At 48.8% G+C, this 16,030-nt stretch overlaps 1 protein-coding gene across 2 annotated transcripts in view; it reads right to left on the minus strand.

The window, feature by feature from the left end:
- LOC144732882 (uncharacterized) overlaps nt 1-16,030 on the minus strand; it is a 295,786-nt gene that overhangs the window by 37,549 nt on the left and 242,207 nt on the right. For both annotated transcript variants that reach the window (XM_078614545.1, XM_078614544.1), the window contains exon 14: nt 14,893-15,016. In XM_078614545.1, the coding sequence (XP_078470671.1) occupies nt 14,893-15,016 (124 nt within the window). The remainder of the gene's footprint in view (nt 1-14,892; nt 15,017-16,030) is intronic.

Consider the following 16,030-nt stretch of genomic DNA (forward strand, 5'->3'; position numbering starts at 1 on the left):
CATTGGAACATGAAACGCAAATAAACAATGTGGAATTTGTAACGTGTACAATGTTTAATCTCCCAGAGAGAGAGGGAGAGAGTGCGATGCAGAGGTGAAAAAATTTCACAGACAAGTGGAAATGGCAGCCGGAACCGATACCAACCATGGCCATGCTCGCTCTTTGGTCCTATATTGAGATGTTTGGCCAACACCATCAATTATTCTTTAAACGTGGGAGGAAAGCAGAGGGAGAGAAGCCATGCGTGCGACGTAACGCTCAATGCGTGTACAGATGGTGGTATTTAACCCACTTGCTGTACTGCCATCATACCCTGGCAAGCTGGGAGATGTGGCGACCTCGGTGCCCACGGGTAGTTGGGGAGTTTTTCATAAATTTACGCGCAAGCCGCCAACCAAACTCTCGCTGCCTTAGCAGTGCTGGAGTACAGGCCACGTACGTAATAACCAGCATCCAGAAGCTTGACCAAGCCTCACAAACACCTGCTGTATATGTTGAGTGTGCGTGTCTCTCTCTCTCTCTCTATCCCCATGATCTCGTGGATTTTTTTTCCCGGGTCCTCGGGTTTTACCCCGCACGTTTAGAAACACGCAACTTAGATCGTTGCGATTATTTGGCTGCCATGAATGTCCACGTGAAAAGCCACTTTGTTGAGCTATCATTTGTGGCCAAGTTTCGCTTCTCAAATAGGTAATAGCTCAGTGGATTTTACCTGGTAAAATAAAAAAAACTGTTTAGTTTCGTAGTTTTTTTCTGTAATCTGTTTTTACCTTTCCTGTACTTTTCACTCCGAGTTGTATCGTTTGTTGTTGTAACGTTCTGACCAGCCCCGACCAGACATCTGTGAAAGAGCTTCATAGCTCATCGGATTCCTCCAGTCTCAATAAATATTCTGATTCTAAAAGTCAGCCAATCAATATCACTGACACTAAACACTGCACAACAGGGAACATTTCTTACCTGTTCGTGGATAAAAGATTTACGCTCCCTTCTCAGTATTCCGAGATCAAGGCTCATTTCCTGGGGTGATCGGGGCTTTTGCCACTATGAAGCTCCCAGGATTTGGAACGCTTTGCTAATGAGAGAGTCATATTCTTGGTTCTTTCGGTGACTTTACCGAAAGAAACAAGAATATGAATCCCTGCAGTCACGAAAGCTTTAAATAAAAAATGAGAGAGTCGTTAGATATATTTAAGTAAAAGCTTGAAAACTCACCTCCTTTAAATTGGCCTTGTACCCTGCAGGTTCTGAGTGAGTGCAGGTTATGTTGGTCTCCTGCTTGCCATACATGGTGGTGCATTGGGATCTATGTTTGTTTGTTGTAGTATGGAGTTAAACTGATGGCCTTAATCTAAGTTGTCTTGTGGTTGTTGTTGTTGTTTGACTTGCATCCCACTGGGATTTTTGCACACAGCGTTGGTGTACGGTGCTTTTTCTGCAATATTTTGCAGAAATTTCCTGGATTTTTCTGTTTGCGCATAGTCACTTTAAGATGTTTCCTTGTTCATGTTTTTTTGTGTGTTGAGGTTGCACCCGATTCAAGAGCCGAATGGCTCACAGGGCTATACCAAATAAATAAAACTGAAACTATGGATGTAATGCGCCAAGTTATAAATGTTAATAATTATTAGTATTATTAAAATGGCCAATTTAGCATCTTCATTCTTTAGAACTGTTTGTGTTTAGTTTTGTTGTCCTTCCCCCGCACCTCTCGACTAGCACGGTTGGCTACGTACGGTGCGAAAGAAGTTCAACATGCATACTTCATTGTCGTAATTTCTCTTCTGGCCTGGAATCACTATTCCCCCCCCCCCCGCCACCCCACTCCTCATGTGGTTCCGTGGACTGTTACGAGATTCATAATGACGTCAAGTCGATAATCATCGTTTTGTTCTTTTATTCTCTTTAATATTTTCTATTTTAGTGCAAAAGTGAACGTGGCCCAATTCTTCAGTGACAAAAATGAATTGAAGCAAGAAAATAATTTTTAAAAATCTATTTTAACACCACGATTTGATTGATATCGACATCACGAGCGTAAGAATCTATCTCAAACGACGATTACATATCGTAGTAATGCTTAAAGAATCTCGCCACTTAATGTATGCTGCCCTCAGAATACAATAACAATGTTCAAACATGCCCACTGTACTTGCACACTCTAAATATACTTAAAATAGGGTGATTGTATTGGCCTCGAATACGGTGACAGCACTATCTTTCGGTGCCCTCGTAATGTCACGCCACGTTAGGGTGCTATAGAAGTTGTCTTCATCGTCGTTACCGGGATCCAGAGGTCGCAAACGGGTTTTTTTTTCCTTACCCGTACCCGGCCGCACCAGGGTCGCAAATGGGTACCCGTACCCATACCTGGCCGGGTATGGGTAGCCATTACCTACCCGTACCCTACCCTACCCGAAATGAGTGACAAACAGTTACTCACCAGTGACTCATGGCCTATCCGTACCCATACCCGGCCGCATCAGGGTCGCAAACGGGTACCCGTACCCGGCCGGGTACGAGTAGCCGGGTAGCCAGGTTTCGGGTAGGGTACGGGTATCGGGTACCCGGTTGCGACCTCTGCCGGGATCCTCTGATGTGCAAATGGCGCTCTTAGCACGGTCTCGGAGACCAGATTGAGAACAAGTCTCCCTCCCCACCTCTTCGGTACCGATTAAGATATTTCATTTGAGTTTTCCTCCCGGTTTCGTTTTGATGACGGACATGCACGCCGTCGGAACACAATCGGAATAAAAACCGAGTTGCACGTCGTCGGTTGAGAAAGTGGTTAAGATCTCCTCCGCCCCCCCCCTCCCCAACGCGAGTTTCCTTTCGACATCCCATGCAACGCGCTGAGGGCTTCCAAATTTTTAAACGGACTGGCACCCCCCATCCACACGGAGGGGGAGCGACGATCAATAAAGCCGCTAGAATCATCTAGGTGCGCGTGGCAAGGGGGGTGGGGGGCGGGAGAGCGGCGCAGAGGAAGGCAGCGGCAGGAGTTGAGCTCAAGACGTTACACCGGGTATGGGTGTTGTGTGTGTGTGTGTGCGTGTTGCGCGCGTGTGTGCGTGCGCACGAGTAGTGTAGCGGTTAGTGCGCTGCGCTATGAACCCGGCGACCCGGGTTCGATTCCCGCTCACGGCCAACACCAGTGACGATTATCTAAACCGGTCCTGGGCCTCCCCTAGGTCGACTCAGCCTCAACATGAGTACCCGGTGCGGGGTGTAAACATCGCCACTGGGGAGACAAAGGCGGTCGGGCGTGGTGCTGGCCACCCACCCCCTCGTGTGCCGTTCTGGCCTTCATAGGTGCTCGCGAACAGCACTTGCCCCTACAGTCTGTTAAGGCTATACGGGGGATCTTTATCTTTGTGTGTGCGTGTGTGTGCATGCGCCGTGGGGAGCAGTGGCGTAGCGGTTGGTCGTGCCGCGTTGCGAACCTGGCGAGCTGGGTTCGATTCCCGCTCCCAGCCACCGACAGCAGTGACGATTATCTGAACTGGTCCTGGTCCTCCCCTAGGTCGACTCAGTACCTGGTGTGGTGTGGAAACATCGCTGCGAGGGAGACAAAGGCGGCCGAGCGTGGTGCTGGCCACCCGCCCCCTTGTATGCGCAGTTACATCTGAAGTAAGAACTACCGATGCTTGTTTACTCTCGCTAAGGGGGGGTCTGGTCAAACCACGAAGGGGCCCCCCCTGACCTTAATCCTTTAACCCAGCAGATTACTTACACTCCATCACCTGCCGCTGGCATGGCAGAGCGCCCGAGAGAAGAAGTCTTCTGCACGCAATTACAGGGACAGTATGTTAAGCTGCAGACCCACCTTGTGGGTTCCTCTGATTTAGGCTCATATATAGAGCACACTTGCCAACTCTGCCGTTTTCAGCGGTAGGCTGGCAATTGAATTGAAACTATTTATTTAAAAATATATAACAGCGTACCAATTTCCGCTAAGCGTGATCACGCCGCATCATAGCGCGTAAGGAGCGTCGGTCTCTTTCCATTTTGTTGCCTTGGTAGAAGAAAAAAAATAATCGGTTCGCAGTGAAACGGCGAACGTCAAAGGGGAAAAAAAAAATTCGGCAGCCTACCACCGCTGAAATCGACAAAGGGTGGGGGGGGGGAGGTTGGCGAGCGTGAACCGTACACACACACACACGCGCGGGCAGTAGCGCGTGTCGAAAATGCACACTCGTGCAAAGCATTCGAAAGCCCGTACCTTGCGAGTTTCTTTCCTGCCACGTTAAGATCCCAATCATCGACTATTGTACAGCCCTGCCGCTGATCCACTGCTCGACAAGGGCTTCCTCGCAACACCGCATTGGTCTCGCAGGGGGGGGGGGGGTGGGGCAGTGTTGTTTGACCATACTTCACCCTGTTGGTCAATGCGAGGGGATTGCTGAATTGGAAGCCCCTCCGTGACCGGTTCGGGATGTGAACTCAGGTCACACGGGGTTCACGGCACAGAGCGTTCAACCGCTGTGCCCACTGCTCCACCTGCAGTGGACTTTACGACGCACGAAGCCCGCAGGAGATTGTGTGTGCGGTAGGTGTGTGTGTATTATGTATGCATGCTGAACTTCTTTTGCACCGTACGTAGCCAACCGCGTTCATCCGTTGGCTACATACGTGTACGGCCCCCTTGGGGTCACGGGGGTTAATTAGACCATTTTTCACCATGCCGGTCGATGCGGATTGATGAAGACGGGGAGTGCAACGCAGATATGGATTTTGCTGCAATACCCCCGCCGCATGGCATCGCAGTTGCCGATAGCAACCTGTCGCCCATCCGAGAGCTATCCAGGCTCAAAAGCTGCTTAGCTTCCGAGATGGGGGTGCATTGCAGGTGATTTTAGTCAAAGCCACAATCGTACTGCATATATATAGGCAAAGATCCCCTGTACAGGCTTAACAGACTGTCAGGGCAAGTGCTGTTGGTGAGCACCCCACGATGGCTGGCACGGCACACGAGGGGGTGGCGTGGACAGCACCGCGCCCAAGATGCTACGAATGGGATTCACACACGGAGACGAATCGTGCCGTAGAATGCCACGTCTGGTTTCCAGAGAGTCGATTGCGGATATTTTACACGGGCCGACTGATCCGGCCGCCTTGTAGCATCTCGGGGGGGGGGGGGGGTGGGGGGGTTGCCTGGGGGTCGTGCACCCAACCGCGACCGACCACGCAGAGCGAATTAGCACGCAGCGCATTCGATGTGAAGTAAAAAAAAAGACAGCCCGCTAGGAATGGCACGTGAGGGAAAGGCGTACTGACCTTTAGGCAGTTTCTCTGCGACATCTTTGGGTCAGGCAGCGAAAGGAAAAGAGGGACGTTTCAGAACCAGGCAAAGCAAAGAGGCACCGTCGCTTCACATCATCAAAGCCTCCGCGCTGTTACAGTTCAATAAAAAAAAACATGAGAAAATCTCGACGCGCCATTGTTCACTCGTGAATTAAAATAACAAAGGCGGGGATTAATCACTGGGCATTCATTCGCAACGGGAGGGAAACCCATGCTGTCGAACACGGCAGGGGCACTTTCATGAGCAGTGTGTCGTTGGAGGGGGGGGGGAAGGGGGATTTAGAGTATATGGCTGTTATACATTTTCACATCAGCCACTTCGTTGAACTATCATTCGTGGCCAGGTCGCTTATTTGGGCCTTACCTGGTCAAATAAAAAATAGTTGGAAAAACAGTTAAATAGTTTCGTTAGGCCAGAGAAAATTATCCAAATTTTTTATATTAAAAAAACACAGAATTCATAATTTTTGTTATTGTTAATCCCTTATGGCAGAAAGGTAGTGGAACTTCTTTCGAGCACTGAAATAAGCTGAAAACCACGTCTCCTTTTTGTATCAGTCTCTCCACATAACAACGAAAACAAAAGTAGCTCTTACGTGACCCGTCAGCCGCACGGCCTTCTGGGAGTGCATACATGCAGCAGCATTGAGTCAAGACAAGCCAGGGCCCAGGCGACTCTCCAAAGCATTCGCCTACTTGCCGCATTCTATTTCGGTTGCAAAGCAATGTTCAAAATGAATGCGGTGAGGATTTTGGTTTATGCTTCTCTTCGTTTTTTTTTGTAAAGAATGCACGTGCTCAGCAAGGGGCAGCATCAGATGGGCAGCGAGCAGCCACCATGTTACTGATTAATTCTATAAAACAAATACACTGCTGACAATTCACAAGTGCATTTTATTTCCACTGAAACTATCCCCGAATAGAAAAAAAAACCACAGACACAAATAAAAGAGAATTCAACATCTTCTTGGTTCTTTCGGTAAAGTCACGTAGAATGGAAATAATAAATTAATAAAAATAAAACATAATAAAATCTGTCGAGACAGAGTTGTCTCGACAGCCCTGTTCTTCACTTGAAGACGGCTGTTTGCATTGTGGCCGAAACGTCGTGAGAATTATTTTCTTATGTTTTATTATTATTTCCATTCTACGTTACTTTACCGAAAGAACCAAGAAGATGAATCCCTGCAGTCACGAAAGCTTTAAATCAGAATTCAACATATTTGTCTATAACACTGTGGCTTGAAAAGGAACATATTTGTAATAGATGGGCAACGTTTCAGGCAATGGTCCTACTTCATAGCGCAGGAGGCACAGTACTCAAAAAGACACCTGTTATATTTGTATTTTAAGGCCACGGTGTTGTTATTGTATGTGTTATTGTATGTATGTTGAGCTTCTTTCGCACCATACGCAGCCAACCGCGCTAATAGGTATTGACAAACGTGTTGAGTTTTTGTTGTCGTTCATTGTGTTTGTGCACCACTGCCAACACAGCAGCACCATCATCAAATAACCTGTCAGGCACAAAGCAAAACGTTACACCTTTGCCGACAATTCAGGCTAGAGAAACAAAACGCTGTTGCCATCTAGAGTCGACGTTTATCCAACGACCTAAATGAATAGTATTCCTTTTAAGTGTTTAACCTTCATCAGTACTGGCATAAAAACAAATACATCTTCAAATCGGCATTGTTAATCTACACTGGTGGTCTTAAAGAGGTCGGATAAGTTCCACATTCCTAAGGCAGGTGCCAGGATGTCCGTAAGACAGGTATGCAGTGTTGATTACCCAGACCACGTGGTACAGTCTCACCAGATAGCGACCACGTGACTGACCATGCAGGGGTCACGGGTCAATGTGACCAGGCTGGGATGTGAACTCATCGTTTGAAGTCCTGCCGCTTCACATTATGATGCTCCACGTGATACGCTAGCTCGTTGAGCTATCATTTGTGGCCAGGTCGCTTCTTAAAAAGAGGTATGTAGCTCAGTGGACCTTGGCTGGTAAAATATAAATACTCTTTGGTTCTTTCGGTAAAGTCACGTAGGTAGAGAAAATAATAGATCGCGACGTTTCAATCGCAACAACAAGCGACCGTCTTCAGGTGAAAGAATCGGACTGCTGTGGACGAGGAATTATATTGACCCGAGAGGGGGGGGGGGGATTGGGTTGCCGCATCGGGCAAGAGGGTGGGGCCAGCGATTGTGAGGATGAGAGTGCAATCCAAAGGACCTGTGAGCATGAGAGTGCACCTGAAGACGGCCACTTGTTGTTGCGATCGAAACGTTGATCTATTATTTTTTTTCTACCTATGTGACTTTACCGAAAGAACCAAAAAGTATGGATTGCTGCAGTCACGAAAGCTTCAAATCAAGATTAAAATATAAATAGTTTATTTTTACTTATATTCTTGGTTCTTTCGTTAAAGTCACGTAGAAGGGAAATAATAAAATAATAGAAATCAATAAAATTCTCACGATGTCTCAAATCAAAATTTATTTTTACTTGTTATAATTTTTCAGGTGATTTGATTTTTTTTTTACCTTTCCTTTGCACTCCTATCGTGTTTCTGTATTGTTTGTTGTTGTCACGTTCTGACCTGCTACTACTGGACATCTGTTAAAAAGAGCTTTACAGCTCATCGGATTCCTCCTGCAGTATAAATAAATATTCTGACTCTATGCGAGCGGTCGAAAAGACTGCGGTTAAAACGCACTCCCAGAACATTTCGGGTAACGGCCCTCTGCAATCGTTCACTGCCAGCATGTTGTACGCCCGCCCCCCCCCCACCCACCCCCCGGTAGGCGGTTGCGATGGTGCAATATAATCAACGCCACCTCCCGCGAATTGACATTCGAACATTTATTTGGCGAAAATAAAGAAGCGAAGAGCGAGCCAAATCACCGGCCCCGGCCCGCCCCCCCCCCCAAAGCCAACACTGAGTGGCAGCGCGCATTGGAGCGAGGATTGTAGGCGGTGCGTTTAGTATCCATTTGTGGGCAGTGAGGCTCGTGTGTGTGTGGCAGCCGTGTTAATGGCATGTAATTATCTCTGCAGTATTGAAACTAAAACCTAAATTTAACTCGGATTTTAAATGTAGGCTCTCCGCGCTTAAAATGTTGGAGCAGCGACGAGTTCGGTAAACCCCACTAAAGAGAGCAATGTGTCCCACACCTGTGGTACTCTAAGTTCAAAGCCAGAACCAAGAGAATATGATGACGACTAAACGCTATCCTATTGAACCAGTGAATTAAACAAATAGTTTCTCTGCTGCTGCATTGGCAGTTGTGTACAAACATACTGAAAAAAAATCTCAACGCATTTGTCAAAAACACTGCAGCTTTTAAAGGAAAAATACATAACAGGAGACATTTCTGGGAATGGTCCTTCTTAAGAGCAGATGTGCAGTTTTATTGACGAATGTATCCGGCAATAAGCCAATAGGAAACTTGCAAAACAATGCCTATGCACACATGATATGAAAACTCTAACAAAACCCAAGTACAAATTAACTCTTTCCCATTCCGATGACGTATGTGTGCTGATGACGTACGTGTACGTCATCAGTACACGTACATAACTAACGTAAATAAAATAACTTCATCAGTACAGAGGCTCCCACAAGGTCATGCGGGAGGGCGTGTGGCGCAGTGTCTCGCCAGCTGTCGTAGAGTGCGTTCGTGTCCCTACGGTTCTCTGCAGTTAGTACCATGTGTTTGAAAAAAACGGCGCTACTACGCCTCTCTTAATCAAATTAATGTTGAGCCCCTCACGAGTTCTGAGATTCAGCGGTGAACGGAACCCCCAACCACCCGGCAACTTGCAGACGTCTCAGGACGGGAAAGGGTTAACAACCTCCACACGCAACCCCGTGCGACGTTCCGATTCTGACAAAAGGCTCGACTTGCCAGCACGAAATCTGGCCGTGTCCTGCAGCCGGAAGAGCTGTGCCAGTCTCAACCTTGTTCAGGACAGGACTGGCTCTCGCCATTGTAATGTGGAATGTCCACAACTTTTCACATGGCTGCTGGTACTCGCCGGTCCTCCACACTCGCTCGAGACGCTGACGTTCCTCTTATTATGAACCCCTCATCCCCCCCCCCCCCCAACTGCCCCCCATCTACGGTTTTTATTTCGTAGCGATGATGACCTAAGTTTGGTTGTGGCCATCAAAACAAAGACGATCACACGGCGCATCTCGCTCTTTCAGATACGATTCTGCGGCCATCTGGAACGCTGGGAGCTATGTCACTTTTAAATCATCGAGATTCACAACCTCATTACTTTAGAATTGCTCTTTGTGTTAAGTTTCTTGTCCCCCCCCCCCACGCACCTCCGATCATCGCGGTTGGCTACGTACGGCACGAAAGAAGTTCAACAGACTTACAGTGCGACGCGTGATGACACGCGGACAGGCCGATCGACGATGAGTCGCGCAGCTTCAAAGTCACTCCCGCCCATCAGCCGTCGTTCCTCTGCGAGCCGGTACCAATTTGGGTTTACGTCGTCGCCGTCATTGTCGACGACGACGCACATTGTAAGTGACAGCCTGCGTGGGCTGGCCGGGCGTAATAGTACGGAGCACTGGAGCCGATCGGAGAGATATTTTTGTTCCACGGTCCCAGCGGATGCCTCAGCTGTCACACCCGTGATTAAGAGTAAATGTTCAAACGTGTACACACACGCAGGATGCAAAGATCACCCAAACAGACGTACCAGAGAGAACAACAACAGCCGTCGCCATTCGCCACCAAGCGGCGGCGACGTCACCACAGTTGCCTACGCCAGGCTAGGTGCACTTGGAGGCCACATGAGGTGTCGGCTGACAGGTCGTGGGACAGACCCAGGTGACATGGGTTGAGCCATACTAGATGCCCTACTCGATATAATAACATACAAAAACAAAGATGAACAGACTGTTGGGGCAAGTGCTGTTAGCGAGCACCTATGAAGGCCAGCACGGCATGGTTGAGCCATACTAGATGCCCTACTCGATATAATAACATACAAAAACAAAGATGAACAGACTGTTGGGGCAAGTGCTGTTAGCGAGCACCTATGAAGGCCAGCATGGCACACGAGGGGGTGGGTGGCCAACACCACGCCCGGCCACCTTTGTTTCCCTAGTGGCGATGTTTACACACCGCACCATGTACTTATTTGAGGTTGAGTCGACCTAGGAGAGGCCCAGGACCGGTTCTGATAATCGTCATTGGTGTTGGCGGTCGTGAGCGGGAATCGAACTCGGGTCACCAGGTTCATAGCGCGGCGCGCTTAACCGCTACCCTACCCCTACCCATACCCCCCTTCACACGCACACAGATTTAATGTCAGCATCCATAAACCAATTATGTACCTTGTCACAATGTGATGGCTAAAGAGGCTTTCCTGCCCAGGCAAGCCCACAACAAAAGGGGCATTATCACAGAGGTCGTTGTTTAAAGACACTAAGAATTAGTTGCGGGTGATTTTCACATTTTCAGTCTAGGCTACGACAGCTGCACACAATGAAACAATTTCCTAATGTTTCGCATTATTTCCCGGGACCTTTAACTTTTTGCCTTCGCAGCAGATCGCAGGTGGTCGACGTTGCATCTGGCTTGACGTGAAACTGCCAAACGCTCGAGTTTTTCCATGACGAGAGCGATAAGCAACAGGCTGTCCAGTCGTGACACGTATAGTGCTACCTACCAATGAGGTGATTTATACGAGTACACACACAAGCCAAGCATAGTATCCGCGTATTTGACACGGAGAAGCGGTCGCGTGTCCACAGCTTGCTGCGGAAGTTCCCCGTTCAAATTCGGCAGCCACCCTGGTTAATACTGCGGATTTAATAGCCAATAAACACGCGCCGTCTGCTTGACAGTGGACTTTAAAGATCCCTTGAGGTCACTGGCAAGAGCAGGCCACACTCTGTGCCAGCGCCGTGGTCCGAATTTTTGGTCCAAAAACCCGCAAATTACTCAATTGGGAACAACAACCGCCACCAACGGCGCTTGTGCCAAGCTATGTGCATCTTAAGGCCACAAAGTGACGAACGTCCGCTGGCAGGAGGTCATGGAACAGACCCAGGTGCCATGGGTTCACAATTGGGAACACACACATACGGCGGCAAAAATTCTCATGATTAAACGTCACACACCGAACTGAACGGACAAACATCCCGATGCAGAGCCTTCACGAAGAAGCGACTTGAAACCCACGAAGGCTGATATTTTATAAATAAATAAATGAATGTTGAACTTCTTTCGCCTCGTACGTAGCCAACCGCGAAACGCACAAATCAGTCCTACAGAAGTGACTTTTCAATCCAGAAATAAACAGCGATTGCTAAAAACAATAATTTTTTTATGGGCGATAAAAAGGCTTTTCCTAGAGCCGCGGGTCCCAAACTGTGGGCCGGAGACCACGGGAGGCCCCGTGAAGCGCCGACGCAAGCCGACGACGCATGAATGGCAGGAAGAGGCCTCCAAGTAAACTTCCTGTGCTGGATCCAATCTCCCCGTCCCCTCCCCCGGTCTTCCGCAGTTCAGGGACACGATTTGCGCAAGAGGTGCCCCCCCCCCCTTGCCGCGTCCCTACCTCCCCGCCCCCCCCCCCTCCGTTTTAAAATAAGAATCCGCACACCTGCGTGACAAGCGACGTTTCCTTCAGCCCCTTCCGGGGGGGTCACCCTTCCTCATCCCTCCGCTTCGCCCCACTCCACACCGCGTCTCCCGCTTGCGAGCCGCACGGTGGGAGGGAGGCGTTGGTGTTGAAGCGGCGAGTTCTCACCCGAGGGGGAAGCGCGGTTAAATTAACCGACCGGTGTTTATTTATTTATTTTGACGCATCGTAAACACACACACCAAAAAAAACCCGTCTTTTGTGAGCGGCGGCCGCGCAGGTGTGCGCCGTTTCGTTGTTGGGCAAAGGTCTATTTGGAAGGGACCATCGCTGCAGGCTTCGTCACCCGCCTTTAAAACACAGGGCCCGACCCCTATACGTGTGAGAAACGAGCCTAGGAAGCAACAGATTTATGAACAACTTATCCGGTGATACTGCGTTGGCAGTGATGCCCTTGCACAAGTAAAACGAAACTCAACACGTTCATCAACAACAACACTGCGTGTGGCCTTAAAAGTAAAAAAAACAAATGTAATAGTTGACGTGTCGGGCAATGGCCCTTCAGAGCACGTGACATAACCAACGAAATCCTGGCACGCTAAGGCAATGGATGCGCCATCACTTCTGGTTCAATAATTCTACTTTGTGGCGGCCTCGATGATGGGTTGACGGATGGGTGCACGACACCCACACTGGCCGGGTTGGCGCGGTGGCGTACAGTGGAGGGCAGGACGACGAGTCGGTTGCTACCAACGTATCCCCTGCCGCGCCGTTTGAGCGGGGGGATTTCCTTGTTTGTGTGGCCTCTGTCCGGGCAATTTCCTCACCGGGCATAACAAGACTCATAACAGATAGATTATATACAAATATTCCAAATGAAATCGTGTGAAAATAAAATAAATTAATCCAGAAACCCACCAAGGTTTTCCCTGCATCAAGTGAGGAGGATTGTCATGGAAATACTGACAACACGTATTGGATATGAGACTTGATTTTCCATGTTCTCAGTTTGCAGCGTTTGCCTCTGGCTGTTAAACAAAGTACGCGCGAGCTATGCAAATGACACGCATGACCCATTTGACATAATCCCAAAAAAACCTCTGATGCCTATGGTACTCACTTTGTTAATCCCAGAGAGATGTGGGAGGGGAGGGGGGGCTCATATTCAACCCGTGATGTGCATTTAAACTCAAAACTTTACCTACGAGGCCTGCACTCCCTTACCAACTGGCGGGACATTTAACAACTGCGTTAGATTTTTGCGCCCAGTTTAACGTTGGGCTTATCGAAACGTACACTGCCGGGGGTTCACGAAGAGTGGGGCCAGGAAGAGCATCCGTGGAAATCTCCAATTAGGAATACAAGGGGACAATCGTGTTACAGTCCCGAGGCTTTTTTTCTACGCGTAACAACGTACATTGGGAGCGAGCGGTGTTGCAGCCTTTTGAACGCTTCGATCCACAAAAACAAAAGGACTCCAGAGGAACAAAAAAGTTCTGTGTTGAGCCAAGCCGTGAGAGCTGGCGTGGCTCCTGGCAGGGGCGGAGGGGGGGGGACAAGGTGGAGCCGTACGTATGCTAATGTGATAACGAGGAAAATGATACATCGCTGGGAAAAATAACGAGCGTCTCTCAGGGTTTTAATTGGTGTCACTTCCAAAGCGGTTGTGGGCTGCTCGCAGCCACTACGAGCCACTGAGCCGTGTGGATTGGTTTGCAAAAAGGTCCTGAAAGGGCTTCCCAGAAATTTGGGGCTATGCCACGTTTGTTGTTTGTGTGTGTTTTTTTTGCGTTTGTTATTTTGTAAAAGCTTAAGGGCCTCTAATGTAATCGCTCCTTTCACTCCGCCCTGCGATTCGTCCGATTCCAGTGACCTGCGCTGTGAATTCTGATCGTACTTGACCACCTTATTTGGCACTCATTCTACGAACATGGTCCAGGCGCCTCAACAAGGTCACCCCTCAGGCTGAAGCAGAAATTAGTTCCCCCCACTCCCCACTCCCCACTGCTGTGCCGTGTAAATATCATCGCCCCCGGGGGGTGAGGCAAAGGTGGTCGCGGTGAAATGGCCACATGGCCCCAACCGTATCCCATTTTTCCACCACGCCGGCTGTTTTTCCACTGGCCTTCCTCTGTCGGGCTGAGCCAGAACCAAACCGTCAAACTCTGGCCTCACGAGGCGTCCGGATCTAACTGTGGGCCCAAACCGGGGCCAAGGGTGGCCGCTGTTAATCGACTCGTTCACTGCTCGTGACGTCAGCGGTACGGCTCGGCTTCCGCAGTGGAAAAATAATCTCACACCTCCCTTGAGGCATGCCAGGTTTGTTTTAGCATGGTCTCTGGTGTGGATCCGATGTATGTACGGTATGTTGTATGTATGTTTAACTTATTTCACACTGTACGTAGCCAAGTGCGCTAATTGTAGGTGCGGGTTGTACTATGGAAAGCAGGTGCTCGCATGCCATGCCAGACTAAAAAGTAAAATAAAAAATCGAAGTGGTTTCCTACTCGATTAATCGGAGGCATTGGTGCTCACCTCTTGTTTATAGCCCTGTTAAGCATGATAAGCCACTTCGGTGAGCTATCATTTGTGGCCAGGTCACTTCTGAAAAAGAGCCAGTGGGCCTTACCTGTCTTCTCGACAGACCTGTTCTCCACCGGAGGGCGGCTGCTTGCGTTGTGGCCGAAACGTCGTGAGAATTATTATCTGAAATTCAGACTCTGTCTTCTCGACAGACCTGTTCTCCACCTGAGGACGGCTGCTTGCGTTGTGGCCGAAACGTCGTGAGAATTGTATTTTATTATGTTTTATTTTTATTATTTTATTATTTACCGAAATGACCGAGAAGAAAAATAAAAATAGTTTATAGTTTTTATTTTACACACGTTGAACTTCTTTCGCAGCGCACATATCCAAACGTGCTTATTTGGTGGAGGTGTGCGGGGGCGGAAGGACAACAAAAGTTGAGCCGTACCAGACGAGCCTCTGCCCACGCCTTTCTCGCCGAGTCCCTTGCTCATCCTCGACGTCCCCGTCAGCTCCAGGTCGCCCATGTCCTCCGCAATCTCGCTCATGCTGCGCGCCGCCGGGATTTTCGCCTGCGTCGACAAAGATACGCGGCGGCGGTTAGACCCAGGGGCGTTCGCGGCGCTACCGACGGAGGTGAGAAGGGGGTTGGTTGGGAGGAGGAGGGGGGGAGGATGCTGGCGTGACCAAACGCATAGTCGGCACGTCGCTCCGAAGCCGCCCTTGCGCTCACGGCGCATGATCTCACGTCGTAGCTCGCAAGAAGATGATTGGTTTAACACGTAGGCTTTCCAAACTGTATTTTGGAATAAAATTATTGTCTACGGACTTGATGCGAAAGTCACGTGGCGCAGACTCCACACCGCTACGCTCGGGCTGGGACGCTGCCGTGAAGGCGTGGTTGAATTTCGATTTAAAGCTTTCGTGACTATAGGGATTCATCGTCTTGGTTCTTTCGGTACAGTCACGTAGAAGGGAAGTAATAAAATAATAAAAATAAAACATAATAAAATAATTCTCACGATGTTTCGGCTACAACGCAAGCAGCCGTCTTCAGGTGAAGAATTTCTTCACCTGAAGACGGCTGCTTGCGTTGTGGCCGAAACATCGTGAGAATTATTTTATTATGTTTTATTTTTATTATTTTATTACTTCCCTTCTACGTGACTTAACCGAAAGAACCAAGAAGAAGGCGTGGTTGGTCCAGAAGGTCACCGGTTCGATGTCCCGGCGTGGCAGTTGAAGTAATTGGCAAGAATCTTGAATCACCACCCCCCCCAATCCCACTCTCTGTCTAGCCAGCTGTATTAATGAGTACACTATATCTTCTTGGTTCTTTCGGTCCATTCAGACTCTGTCTTCTCGACAGACCTATTCTTCACCTGAGGACGGCTTGCTTGCGTTGTGGCCGAAACGTCGTGAGAATTATTTGTATTATGTTTTATTTTTATTATTTCCATTCTACATGACCTTTACCAAAAGAACCAAGAAGATGAATCCCTGCTGTCACGAAAGCTTTAAATCGAGTACACTACATCGGCAGGTCTTACGTGGTGGGGTAAAGTGTGGGTCCTCCCACCTCTTGC

The sequence above is a fragment of the Lampetra planeri genome, chromosome 44, assembly GCF_965212315.1.
Source record: "Lampetra planeri chromosome 44, kcLamPlan1.2.h2, whole genome shotgun sequence".
Taxonomy (NCBI): Eukaryota; Metazoa; Chordata; class Hyperoartia; order Petromyzontiformes; family Petromyzontidae; genus Lampetra; species Lampetra planeri.